Source organism: Agelaius phoeniceus, chromosome 5, assembly GCF_051311805.1.
Source record: "Agelaius phoeniceus isolate bAgePho1 chromosome 5, bAgePho1.hap1, whole genome shotgun sequence".
Classification (NCBI taxonomy): Eukaryota; Metazoa; Chordata; class Aves; order Passeriformes; family Icteridae; genus Agelaius; species Agelaius phoeniceus.
The window spans coordinates 57,721,366-57,736,014 of record NC_135269.1 but is presented as its reverse complement, the minus strand read 5'-3'; the positions used below and the strand labels follow the sequence as shown (position 1 = coordinate 57,736,014).

General features: G+C 38.1%; 1 protein-coding gene across 1 annotated transcript in view; it reads left to right on the top strand.

The window, feature by feature from the left end:
* Positions 1-3,103: 3,103 nt before the first annotated feature.
* Positions 3,104-14,649, top strand: part of TBC1D22A (TBC1 domain family member 22A) — a 140,791-nt gene continuing 129,245 nt past the window's right edge. The window contains exons 1-4 of the mRNA XM_054631460.2: positions 3,104-3,287; positions 5,691-5,747; positions 7,416-7,756; positions 8,456-8,635. Coding sequence (XP_054487435.1) covers positions 3,226-3,287; positions 5,691-5,747; positions 7,416-7,756; positions 8,456-8,635 — 640 coding nt within the window. The 5' untranslated portion in view covers positions 3,104-3,225. The remainder of the gene's footprint in view (positions 3,288-5,690; positions 5,748-7,415; positions 7,757-8,455; positions 8,636-14,649) is intronic.

The following is a 14,649-nucleotide window of genomic DNA, read 5'->3' as shown; positions in this document are numbered from 1 at the left end:
TGTCACTGTTGCTGACACAGCAGTGTAAGGATCAGCATGAAAAAGCACTCCCCAGCTTATGCACCTTTATCTGCAAATCCTCCTGCTCTGAGTGCAGCTAAGTTAGCAGAGGAGTGCTGTTGTCAGCTTAGCTAACTATGTTTAGCACCAATCTATACTCTCACATCTGTAGTCAGAAAAACTTAATTTTCCCAAGACACCACTGCCCCTCCTCAGAGAAGTCTATCTGTGTAACCACACCAGCACAGCAGAAGCTTTCCAGAACACGAGCTAAAACCCAACCTGCATCTCCACCTGGATGCACAGCTCACCAGCTATCACACTAAATAAACCTCTCAGTGCCTACTTTGCTCAAAACACTGCTAGTGCAAGCTACAACACTCCTAATTTTGGTCAGCCAAGAGCATGGCTACACATGTACATTCTAGAATATACAGAAACTTCCTGAGCACCCTCAGTAACAGTAAGCAACTGTATGCAGTTACCTGATTCTGAAAAATGCTCAAGTTAAAAGGAACACAAATCTGGAAAAAAAAAATTCAAAAGGGAAAAAAAGGGAGAAAAGGAAAAAGAAAGAAGTCTACAAAACACCCTGTAGCTCAATATGACCATATTGGCAACAGACCACTTCCTAACTATAAATTCTTACATACAACTTTTCATTAAACAAAACAAATACTACAGAAGATATTTTAATATTTTTTATTATTCTGAAACAACAGAAATTCCTATAGAAATGGTACAGAAATATTACTGTATTGAGTAATACATGAGGCAAAGCCTAGGTAATACAGCTGTGCAAATTTGAAATAGCTGATTTGGATGTTGGGATGCTCCTGAGGACTGTGCTGACCAGCTGCAGCAGTGAGTCCCAGCAGTGACTGCAGTGTTGCTGCACTCCTTGAATGTCAGCACCTGGACACTGGCAGTTCTCCTCAAACACAAAGAGACTGGCAGTGGAACCCCTGCACACCCTCCACTGTCACTGTCACATTTCTGTAAAGTTAAGCAGTGACACTGGTAAAACACATGCTCAGACCAAGTCCTCCTTCCATAGCTGTGAACTTACCTTCTTGTGATACTCAGTTATTACCATTTGATAAGTTCTCTTCAGGAACACACTCTTTGTGGCCAGATCAGCTTGAGTGGTGGGCATGGAGAATTGCACCTAACTTACCTGGTGAGGTCTTGAAAGGTTCCTTCTTCCAAATCCCTTGCACCTCCAGAACCTTGGCCACACAGGTTTGTGCCAGGGATAAAACATCACTCAGGTTAAGGAGAAAATATAAAAATGAATGGGAAGGGAATACAAACAGTATCCTTGCCTTCTTGAAAGTCAACAGCAGCCAGCTCTATAGGACTTCACAGGTCTCAAACTGGCAGCAGCCCTTCACAGTAGCAGAGGAGGGCACTTGCAGTTCTTGATACAAATGTAGCTCCATTTGCAAGTCAGATTTATTCAGGGAACAATCCGTGCAACTGCCAATTTTTTCCAACACAAAATTCTGAACCACATTAAAAACCTAGGCACAAGGGAACATATACTTAATATAATGAAATATTAATAATAGTGTTAACCTTGTGCTGACTTGATTATGTAACTCAGCAAAACCTCCACTGCTAAAATCAACCAGAAGTTCCACATGGCTCCACCAGACTGACACAAAAATTAAATGGTGTCACTTCAGGATTCAGGTCTACAGTCATAAGGATCAGAGATGGCTTGGGCTATCTAGGCTGAATCTATGCTTCTCTTTGATAAATATCAACAATGAACAAATAAAAATAACTGAAACACAGTTTTAGCATCCATCTTAATGGTTATGATGGAATGTATGTTTTATGGATTTATCACTTTTTTGACTGTCACAAGAGAAACACCTCATTTTTGCATTCTAGTAGCAACAAGTATAATTTAAATTTATCTAGCTATGACTAAGCAAAGTTCCAGTCATGACTTTGCAGGTTTCATCTCACTTTAGGTAACAGACATAGATCATAATATTTTTCTTGTGTATTTCATTAATGCTGATGATACTCAAAGTCCAGAATGTGTAAGATGAATCCTACTTGAAGGACACAAATGGAGAAGGTGATACTTCTACAGCATACATGTCTATAAAAGGCATTGAAATGACAGCTTTCACCTGTGGACAGTGATGTAACAAGATCTGTGAAACATTTCACTTTTGTCAGTTTTTAGAAGGCAACTGCTTAAGTAAATCCCAAAGCAGAAGGAAAGCTTTTTTTTTTTCAATTCTTAAGAAATAACTTACACATGAAATACATACTAAAGAACAAAGGTTGCACTGCAGATCAGGTCTTATACTACATGCCAGTTTTTTGGCTTAATTGTGGCAGGATGTTCCCTGAACAGTTGTTGATATGTTAAATTATATGCTAAATTGCATTGGGATGCAGCAAAAAATCCTGTAACTCAGTACTGCTTTCTCAGGAGCCATAGTTGAAAGAATAACATAAAACCATAGTTATTTGCTTGGCAGAAGCGATGTATCCTTGTGAAGTGATATATTGCTGGGAAATCTGCAGATAGATACATGTAAACCCCCTCAATCTTGTACAATGTCAAAGCCTTAAATGAAATAGGTACAACGATTGGAGAACTTTTAAACAGAAAGCTTGAAGTCCCCCTGCTCCCCTCGTCCTCACTAACTGTGTTAATAATTGGAAATAAATGTAAAAATATAAAAGTAGAAAAAATGTGATGGATTTTGTTATAGACCGATGCCCACCGATCTTCAGTTAGTATCACCATCCATTCACAAGGCAAGTTTTGCACTTCTGAGGAGTACTCTGAGGAATTGCTCTGTACGGTTCAATCAAAGAGGACTAAAATCTGAAAACGTCCCACTCGGAGAGCCGCGAAGCAATTCCTGATTTACAGGAAAGCTTTGGCCGGGGCACAGCCCTGACGGGACACCGGGCGGGGGACACCGGGCGGGAGACACCGGGCCGGGGCCGCCCGCGCCCCCGCCCGCCCCCAACATCCCCTCGCTGCGATTGGCCCGAGCGGGCCCACCCGGCAGCAATCTCACTTCTGGTTGGTTCAAACTTCCGGGCCTCTTCGGAGGGCCAATAAGGCGCGGGGTTGTTTTCCCGTCCCAAGATGGCGGCGCTCAGTGGTGCTTCTGTGGAAGGGAATGGCGGGGAGTGAAGCCTGAGGGAGAGGGCCAGGAGCGCGGAGGGGGATGAGGTGACGCCACTATGGCGAGCGACGGGGGCCGGAAGCAGTTCTGGAAGCGGAGCGGCGCGAAGGTGCCGGGCAGGTGAGAGGAGCCGCGGAAGGTCGGCGTGGCCGGCCCCTAGACGGTGCCGGGCTGGGCGGGCGTCCGTGCCCGTCCCGCTCCGCTGTGACCCCAACATCGCGTTCCTACCCCGCGAGACCCCGCGGGTACTTGAGTCTCCCCGCAGGGTCCGGGTCCGGTCGGTCGCTGCTCGGACGCGGGTCCCTTGTTAGCTCAGCGCTCGGAGCCCTCCGGCGCTGGGCGCCTCCAGTTGTCTGCTAGAGATGGCTGGTGGTCAGTGAGCGCTGGTTCTGGCTTGTGTCAGAAAGGTGGTTCAATAATTGTCCGAATGTGCGGTCCCAGCCTGACATCGCGGTTAAAGGAGTTAACGTGATCGTGGGAATGTGTTCGCCGGGAAATGTTGAGTGGGAGAATGTTTGTAGCTCTCAGCAGGGCCAAGTTAGGATGTTTTGAAACTTGATACAAGTTGTGAAATTTTAAAATACTTTGTAGGAAGCTGTATTTTCTAGGCATAGAGACATGTCTTAGTTTCTGCTACGTATTTCAAAACATTGTCAATTTCTCAGCTTTCTTCTGAAGTGTGAGCAGCAGAGCAGTCGTTGTATTAGTGCAAAGAGCTACAAGCACATTCTCCCATTCAAGATTTTCCAGCGAATAGACCCCAAAGTCCTGTTAACTCTTTTGACTGTTACATCAGCATGGAAATACATATTCAGATTATTATTTAACAATAACATTCTTTGGTCTTTTCCTTAAATTGTTCTCACAGTACAGTTTTCTATATTCTTTTTGTAAGAATGATGTGTACTTGTGGCTCTCAGAGGATAGTAACTCTGTATTTAATACCCTAGACATGAACTCAGCAATGTGGTGTTGCTCATCATTTACCTCCTTTCATTTTCACTTACCCATAAGCACTAACTGGGAGTGGTTTTGTTTCTTTAGTTACAAACTAACTTTTTCAGTCCACCTGTTGTCCTTCTTCTACTATGTTTTCTTTGTAACTTTGCTGAATCTCTTGAGGGTGAAACGCTTCTGGCTTTCCTCCCTTGCACAGGATCTATAAATACTTGCAGTTAATTTGCAGGCAACTGCAGGCTTGTGGAAAAACAAGGACACTGTGGAGAATGTGCTTTTGATTTTAACTCATTTTTTTCATGGCATGGAGGGGACTGTTGTTTTCTGTTTGAATGGATTTGCATGGCAGGTATTCACAGAGTGGTGTAAGGAAAAGGCACGTTCTGTGTGTATGGAAACGGGCAGTGGCACCTGACCCTCATGGGAGTGTAGAGCAGGGATGTGCCTGTGGAGAGGATGGCATGTGGTTCTGTGGAAAGGCTGGTGGGGAATTGATTTCTATTGAATCACATAAAAATCGTTGCAAGTTTTGATAAATCACCATTTTCAGTCACCCCTAGGGCTAGTTTCACTGGTGTTAATGCTGCAGCTGTTGTGAAAATCTAAGCCTCTCTTAAAATCTGTTTTGACTGCAGTCTTTTTGGCTTGGTTCTATCTCAGGTTTACTAAGGTTGGACTTACTTATCCTTATGGTCTGGGGATGGTTTTTGGTGTGTCAGGAGAGCATGTTTGTTCTATGTGATTTTTATTACAGGTTTGGGTAGTTGTTAATGTTGCATATGATTTATTATCATATAATCATAATGAAATATGATTTATTTCTCTTACAATTAGAGAGTTCTGTTGTAGTAATTTCTAATATGAAGCCACATGTAAGTCTTGATGTGCCTTCTGTGGCATTTTTTTAATTTACAAAATAGTTTCATACCCAATAACTGGGAGATAATGAGTAGTAGATTTAGTTTGTAGATAGTTTTGATTTTCACCCAAAAACATGCTATTTTGTAATGTTAGAGGCTAGTGAGTAAGTCTGTCTTAGGAAGCATGTTTCAAAGCATTCCTTTAGTACTCCTGTGGCTTTTATTCTAAGCTGTCACCTTCTGCATTTTTCTGTAGCTTTGTCATCCTTGTACTTTAGTAATGGTTAAGAACTGGTCTGGTTGGATTTTGGGTGACAAGGGTATGTAGAAGATTAAATCTCTATATATATTTCTTTGAGAATTTTTAATTTTTTGCAAGAGATGGAGAAATGATAAATCTGAGAAGAGAATTTTGTAGATTCTTACTGCAGAGTCTAACTTATTTCTTCTTTTAATTCCTGGTTAGAAAAATAAAATAGCCTAAAATAGCCTTAGCTTAGGTTTCACAGAGTTCCTGTTTAGCAAATCTATGATTTTTATTAAATTGCTTCTTATTATGCACATCAATTGCAGCTTCCTTATTGTTAATTTTTGAAACAGACAACTGATGGAACATTTTAAGTTCTCTTTATTACTGACTATTTAATACACAGAAACTCTCCAAATATTTATTATTTTTGTGGTAACTCTCTTTGTTTTCCTTTAGTATCCAACATGTGTACGGAGCTCAGCATCCACCTTTTGACCCATTATTGCATGGAACGTGAGTTAACCTAATATTTAAATATTCCAAGTATTTTGTGTCTCCTCTGTCTTCTCTCTTTTTTTTTTTCCTGTTGGCTGTAAAGTTTATTGTTAGTCTTCCTTTCTCAATTTTTGTCATAATCTTGACTTCCCTGTTTTGACTTCTCCTTTGTGACTTCCTGGTGGTTACCATATTTGCAGGAACAAGTCAGCTCTTTCAGATCTTAACTAACATAGATTGCCAACTGTTATTATTTATTTTTAATGCCTTATACATGGGAAATTGTGGTAAAGTAAAAAAAGTGTCACAAAGACATGTATTTGGTTGGAAGGACGTCATGCTTCTACTAAATTTTTTCAAGGGCTGGTTTCAGATAGTACAAGTAGTAAACATTCTAGTTAATTTTCATATGATGCAGAGTTGAGGCAGTTGAAATGTGTGATCCTAAGGGTGAAATTAAAAGAAATGAGATTAATTGGCTCAAAATACAGAGGTATAGAGACCCAGTAACAAAAACTGGAAGTTTTTGAAGTCACAGAACTAGAGAAAGACCTTGCTGTTTTGGACAGTGATGACAAGTCAGGTGAAAGTGTAAGTGTTGTAGCACCTTTTAGGGAAGATACTCCCTGTAGGACATAACAGAAACATTGTAACTGATACTGTGTGAGAACTGGGTAAGAACTTTTTCTGATTTGCAGTTCTGCCTGCCTTGTCTTAACAGAAAAAAAGAAAAACTAGCCCAAGTGGAGAGAGAGGGAGGTCAGAAACAAACTCAAAAATTATGTGATTTTGTGCTAGATGACCCTGCTTGAGCAGGGAGTTTGGGCCACATGACCCTCTGTGATCCCTTCCCATCTTACCCATTCTGTGAAAGCACAATTAAATTAATGGCAGTAACTTCTTCATTTCTTGGGAACAGACTAAGAAACCCTCTCAACTTTATACCTTATTCAGCTCACTTCTGAAGGGAGATGTGATTGCTCTGCATTACTGTAAGTGAGAGCAAGTTCCAGGCTAGGGAGGGATACTTGTTCCTATCTCATACTGCCTGTTGACAGAGGGGCAAAAGGTTGGGAGCTGATCAGGGTCCACTTAGACCAGTAACTGGAAGAAATATCTTTCTTCTGAGAAGAGCAAAGTTCTGAAGGAAATCCATGCTGGCATGCCTGGATGGGGAGGAATGATAGATTTAATGAGTTTTAAGGTGAGACTTGGTTTGTTTATGACAGTGATTGTATTGCATGATTGCTTATGATGACTTAGGAGTAGACCATGGCTTGATTTCAGCTCCTGTGCTGTTAAGCAGCAATAGCATTGAAAGGGCTGAAATCTACAGCAATGGATGAAGCAATAGCAGTGCAGTGTGCCCTGTTTTATAAGCTATTCTAGTAGTAATCCTTTCATGTGATTTTGGGGATGGTCCTTTTTTTTTGTTTCTTTAAGAAAAGAGAAGGAAAGATATGTTTTGCTTCTATTCAAAGTAACGAAGTGTCAGTTTTTACAGCCCTCTTTTTAGATTTCTTCACCTGTATGTTATGGTGGGTGGATGTAGTGGCAACATGAGTGGAGAGAGATAAACATTTACTACCTATGTAGTATCAACTATGAACTTTCAGGGTTTGGTCCTACCCAGAGTATTTTGCTTCTTACTAGTTTTCTAAATAGTGTTTATTTGTTTTTGAACAGCTTGATAAAACCAGGTTCAAAGCCACCTACAACTCCAGTGAAATTGAAGAAAGTCAGCACCTTCCAAGAATTTGAAAGTAACACAAGTGATGCTTGGGATCTTGGAGATGATGATGATGAACTCTTAGCAATAGCTGCTGAAAACTTAAATACAGAAGTGGTCATGGAAACAGCTCACAAAGTAATTCAGAATCACAGCAAGCTACAAGAACAGCATAAATTTCAGGAAGAACATCTACAGGAAGGAAAACAAGAGGAATTTGCACAGCTGACTTCAGTTGCATGTGGTGATAATAGGCTTGTTAAATCAGTCAGTGAAGGTCATACGTCGAGTTCATTAGGTATGTTGAAAAGTGAAAAAGATCTTGAGAGTTAAAGGATGAGAGCTACCATATTTGCCCCTGTAAGACAGTAAACCCTTCCCAACCCCAATATTAAAATAATATTGCAGGAAAATACTGTTTATCACAAGTGATTTATTTGAGAAGAAGACTGCATGCCTTATGAAATTGTAATGCATGGGTATGAGGGTAGAATAAACTTTTTTATGTTTTCACTATTTGTTTTTCACTATTGTGAAAAAATATGAGTAAATTGTAATTAAAATATAAATAAAATATATAGAAAAGCAGGAGAAAATCATGCAGGTGGACTGGGAGATTCACCCTCATGTGATCTTTTCCATGGTTTTATATAAGCTTTCAAATGCGATAATTTTAAGATTTCTCAGTGGTTGTTTTTTTAATTTTTTTTTTTTTTAAGAATGTAAGGGAGAGAACAGCTTTTAGTAACACAGATTGTAGAAATCCATGAGCCTTGCTATTAATATGATCTCTGATGTATTTTAATTGTGGAATACTGCTTCAAAGAGAAATGCTCCTTCTGCTAAATCCAAGTAATTTGAAGTCCAAACTTCTGCTATACTTCAGTTTGCATTTTTCAAAAAGAAGAATTCTGTTTTAGATTTGCAAATTAAATTCAACTGATTAGTAGCCTTCTCACTAGCCAAGGCTAACTGCTATACTTCTTTTTCCCTTCAGATAATGCTAGTGAAAATTCTTCCATGCAGAGATCACAGTCACTTCCACAAACTTCCATACCTCCCTTGGCAGGTGGAATGGTAGACTACAGCACCTCAGTTACTCCTGCATTAACTGAGAGAGAAGCATCTCGACTGGACAAATTTAAGCAGCTACTTGCTGGCCCAAATACAGATCTTGGTGAGTGTTTCTCCTAGAACCTATGAATTACATCTTAACTGTTCTTAAACTATAGAATTTTCCTGTTTGATGTGCTGTCCTACCATATGGTTTGGTTAGGATCTAATCCTTTCAACACTGAAAATTGATCTTACAAAAGAAAGAATAAAATTGAAAGTTTGTAGTACTCCTGCTTTTAATAAAGTGATTTGCATACATCCTACTAATATACATAGGGTGTTCGATGGGTTCTTGTTCTTTCTCACATTATTTCTTCCTACCAGACTAATGTCTGTAGAAAGAAACCCCACAGTATAATTAGCTGTGTTTATTGTTAATGCCTGATAATGGAACAGCTTGGTATATAAGTGTGATTTTCATGCTTGGAAATAAATAGGAGTGAAAAATGATGAGGCATGTAAGTATTACTGCTTGTCTACTCCGTGAGCCTTCATGTTCACAGGCTGATACAGTGGTTCTGTGTCTCATCTGTGAATGCTGACAACAAGTCAATGGGAAAACAAATGTATTGTCAGATAACTTGACTGTTCCCTTTGTTTACTGGATTTTAGCTGCTGAATAGTCAATACAAGTGCCAAGAGAGTATCACAGAATCAAATGGCTTTGTATCCCAAGTGAAAATCTGAAGCAGGATTAGTACACTCCATTTGGAGAACTTGGTGATTAGGAGTTGAGGGCAAAATAATGAATAAAGAAAATGTCTTTGAGGTAGACCATTCTGGAAGATATCTCCAGGAAACTTACAGAAAGAAGTAGAAATTGCATGTTTGTAGTTCTTGAATTGATCCTCTCCTGCCTGGTCATTGTTATGAGGCTTCTTCAATATAATACAGTCCAAGTTGTAGCTTTTATTTATTTTTTTTTCCATGCTGTGTCTTATTGTCAGATTGATGCTGGGAAAGTACAATTATGGAAACTATAATAACTGCATGAGACTGAGCATTTCAGTGAGTTATAGGACATTCTTATGAAATGCAACTGTGAAAAAAGGGAGGTGTTAAAACATATTTTACATAAACTTGAAAATGGTAAACAAATACCACTTTTTAGCCCTTTGATCTAACAGATGTTGTGACCTTTGTGATTGTGACTGACATGGAAGCTGATAGCTTAAGAATGTTGTGATAGTAGAAATCTTTGTTATATAAGGTTGCAAAATCAGAGGAAAGACAGAATTCAGTTTAAACCTATCCATTTCACTTGTGCTGTCTATTTAGTTTAGAATACTTTACCAGTAAATCAGATTTGTGGATTAAAGTGAAATAATTTTGGAAGAAAATTTCCAGTCCTATTAGGAGTGCAGTCACCCTGTCTATGGTGAACTTAGTCAATATAAAACAAACTATATTTTTTTTTTGCTATTGAACTTTATGAATCTCACACTGAAATATGCATAGGAAAGTGAAATATGAGTATGCTTCCTTGATATTAAAATGTGAAAAATATCTAGTAAGCTCTCAATATTATTTCTTGTACAAACCACTAAATAATGCCTTTTCTACATCTGTTTATAGGAAGCTTATTCTTTCTCTTGCTGTACAAACTGATAAGTACAGTTTGAAGTTGTGTGTATAGAATTTTATACCCAGTTTTGACTTTTTTGATGCAAACATTTTGACTTTTGTATCTGGAATATGTCCAATAGCACATATATTATCTACAGGTAATACATTATAGTTTTAGTGAAAGAAATGAACTCGTTATTCATGGCATGCAAGCTCTTGATGATCATGAAGGAGTAGATCATATATGATAGTAGTGCTTGGACTGAATTCCTGGTATCTGTTAGGGAATGTCTGTGTACACATATATGCAAACATGTATATGCTTATTGCTGTATGCACAGTTCATCAGAATCTGGTGGGTGCATGTCTATAGGCATTTTTAATGTGTGCATTTTTGGAAGATGTTTGGTTTAGCTCTGTGCTACAGTGAAGATCATATTTAAAAAGTATTCTTGATTTATAATGACAGCAGTAGCCTGGGAAAGTGGACTTTTTAATTTGTTGTTGGGGTGGTTTTTGGTTTTTTTTTTTTTTTTTTTTTTCTGTTTTCTTCAGAACAATACTGGAAATGTTCTAAGGTAGAAACTAGGCAATAGGTTCCAAGCTAAAATTTGTGGTGAGTAATATAGGGATAGGTGGCTTTTCTGGTGCAGATGGCTTATTCTGTCTGTGTGTGTGGGGGGTGATGTGGTATGTGTGAGTATGTTTTGTGTTAGACCACAAATAGTTGGGCTTTGTTTGTCACAGTGAATTAAATTAGTAGGACATGGAGACATTTTTGTAAATATTTCTCTTCATTTCTGAAAGTATTAGGCTTGGTTTTGCTTGGAAGTAGAAGTACACTGAAGTAAAGTATTTCTATTGTGTTTGTTTTCTTGGTATAGTTTCACATTTTGTTGAAATAGATTATGTAACAAGTCCTGTCAAAGCAAAATAGAAGTAAGTTAATTTGTGGAACTGTAGCCACGTCATGCACATATTCTCTTATCATAACAAGAGAAATCAACATTGACTATGAATACAAAGTAGTGCAAATGACCTTGAAATCCTTTGATTCACACTTGAGTAATCATCCTATAAAGATGGTGTAAAATGCAAAAAGAAGAATTATGTGTATAAATTTGGAAGTGAAGATTATTTTAATCATTGGAAACCACTAACAGATTTTTGAGTTGGGTTTGGTCCACAGGCTGGCTACTTTGAACTTGTGGAAATAGGTAGTTACTGCAAGAAATGTGGGCTGGTAGAAGGAGCCTATTGTAAGAAGCAGTTTGGTTGGATGGGGACTTTAGGAGTGACCCCTGTCAATTAGATTGCAGTGAGTGCAGGGTCAGGAAGCAGAGTGGGGCTGCTGCTAGGATAGCTGAGCTCAGGAGACAGCTGTGAGGTAGCTGTAGGGTCTGTTTGTCTGCATAGCTTCCCACTCCTGGTTGTGCATGCCAGCTTATTCAGCAGGAATAATTCACAGTGGTTTTGTGCAATCAGCCTGTGTTTATGCTTCACTTGCAGTCAGTTTGCTGCAGACTTACTGAATTTCAGGTCTTGTCTTTCCTTGTCATGGACCTTGCATTACTAAGTGAAGATGGGCTTGCAGAATTTTTACTAACAAGTTGCTTGCTTTAAGAGGGGGGAACAGAACTTTGACAAAGCAGTGTGGGGGGCAGTATTTCTGAGAAGAAATTTTTCTTTCGTTCACAGACCACATTGTATATCTTAGAGGAACAGTACTGCTGTGTCTATCAGGTTTCCAATTAAAGTTTAATTCTTTTTGTTAAACTTGTGTTTTTAGTAATCTTGTAAAATGTTTTAGGGAGATGTTAACTGTGCAAACACCATGTAAGCAATGTTGATAAAATCTGACAAAGCCACAAACAAGTTATTGCATACTTGCAACTTCAGCACAGCTGATGTATGATGGGTTACTAATATAAATTTAAAAATTAGCTGATAAAGGCATTAAGGAAGTGGTTTAATCTTCAAATCAACTATTTTCCTGTTTTTTACACATATATGGCTAATGAGTATGTAATTGGATGTGAGAAATGTGTTAAGTAAAATAAGAACCAGTGGTAAACCTGGTGTGCTCTGTTCTCTTCATTTAATAAAGCTTCAAAATACTGTATTGCTACCATTATGCAACATAACACATGTATTATTTCAGAGTCAAACCAACTAATTTCTAAAGTTGTAAAATTGTTTTACATGTTAGGGTCACCTTTTTTCCTACTCATTCATGACAAATCCCAAGCTGAATAAAATATGTTGAAGTTTTAGCATACTACCTTGATAAAAATAATAGAAGGCCCTGTAAAAGCACCCATGAGAATTGTGAAGTATTCCCATCTTAAATTTACTCCAGCTGCTGTACACATTCAAGAGCACTTTTCATTTTACTTTTAAAAAAAATCATCTATTTTTCTTTCTCCTTATGACCAGATCTCAAAAAGGAAACCTTTTTGGGGAGTACTGGAAGTGGCTGAGTTGGGTGCTGTCTCTTAGCTAATCTTTTGCTATGGAAGTAGTGGATAATGTTGTGAAGTCTTACTGAACTTGTAAAGAATAGCTGAACTTTTGATTTATCTGATGGTGGCAAAAACTAATTACATCATTTTACAGGACTTAAAATGCTGTAATCTCAGATTATTTTATAACAATAGCTGGTTGTCTCTGTGTGCTATAATAAAAGAAGTCAAGAATGGTTCTCTAGAGATTAAATTCAGAAAGAAAACATGTAGATATCTCTTTTCCCCATCACAGCAGTCTTCTGTATTGTTGCAGCAACTTGAAATAGGATTTTCCTATTCATGGTCACATCCATTGCAGATTTATATTAAACCTATTAAACCTGATCTAACATAGTAATTACCTTTTCTTTCACTTATGGCTCATAAATCTAGTATTCTGTAACCAGTTTGTTATGTCCTATAAAATTGCTTGCCAAACTGGTGCTATTGAAAAGTTTCAATAACTTTACAAAATGTATTAATTGAAATGAACTTGATTAATTTTGTCCCCAGCTTCATTAATTTATCTGCACTAAACTACACAATGATTTATCTCTGTGCTCCTAGTACAGCCATGTAATTTAGAATTTTAATGCCCCCTATAGCTGTGCATTACTTGTAGTTGACCATGTGAGTGCCTATTCTTCTTTTAGTTTGTTGATATATAGTATAAAGTTAACATGTGTCCTACTGCTGCTTCGTGTGATGTGCCATTAGTCATATCTGTCTTTTCAAATTATTATCACCAAAAGGTGTCCTCTCTGATTCTTGTTCTGTTTTAGTTAGCTTTTTATCTACAAAACATGTTTTCCTATTAGCTAATGAAAAAAGATTATTAACCAGACAGTATTGTACCAGTAGACTTTGTAACACCTTTTTTATTAATTCAGTCTTCTGAAAGAAATGGATGTGAAATATCCATTATTTATTCCCTTTTTAGTTACTTGTTGCAGAATTAGTATTTTGTCTTTCTATTTTCTGTGGGTTGGTCTCATAACTTGTATTTTCATTTAATAGTAAGCATTTATTCTGATTACTGCTCTGGTGGAATATTTCAATGTAAAGGTATTAATTTATGATTTTTCATTGTAACTAGATGGTAATAGATTCTTGAAACAATTTTGAGAAGATTTTGCATAGTTTGTTTCTTCAGGATACATTTCTCTTCCTTTGTTAAGATTGACATAGTAGTTCCAGACCTGTGCTGATTCTGGTGATTGCTCCAGTTTGGGTGCAGGACCTTACGCTTGCCCTTGTAGAACTTCATGGGGTTTGCCTTGGCCCACCTCTCAAGCCTGTCCAAGTCTCCCTGGATAGGATGCACTCCTTCCAGCAAATCCACTGTGTCACAACTTGGTGTCATCTGCCAGCTTGCTGAGTGTGCACTCAGTCCCTCTGTCAGTGTCTTGAGGAAGACACTAAATGGTATTGGCCCCACTGTGGACTTCATGGGATACCACTCATTACTGGCTTCCACTTGGAGCTGACTCCAACCCTTTGAATAAGGAACTGACCAAATGTCTGCATCTTACAGCCCATCACTCAAACAAATCTCTCCAGTTTTAGTGGCAAGGATGTTGTGGGGGACTGTATCAAAGTCTTGTGAAGAACTGTGGTTTAATTTTAGATTAATGTTGTTTTTTAACAAGGATTTGTTAATTTTGGCTTGAGTGAAGACTCCTTACTCTTATGTGTTCCAAACACCACCTATCATTGATTTAAGTTTTTATTGAGGGGAAAAAAAAGAGTAAGGCTGAACCAGCTGCAGCTCCTGTTAACAAACAAAATAATCCTTCCCTTTTCTCAGTTCTGAAAAACAAGCCTGTGACCTAAAGCTTTACCTTTTTTTTTTTTTTTTTTTTTGTCAAGATTTTTGGTATTCAAGTATGACTCAAATTAATAAATGGGTAAGAGGCATTGTGAAGTACACAGATGAGCCTACTTCTGAGGTTCTGGACTTCTTGTCTATAAATAGAAATCCATGGGATTTTTGTTAGTATCAGAA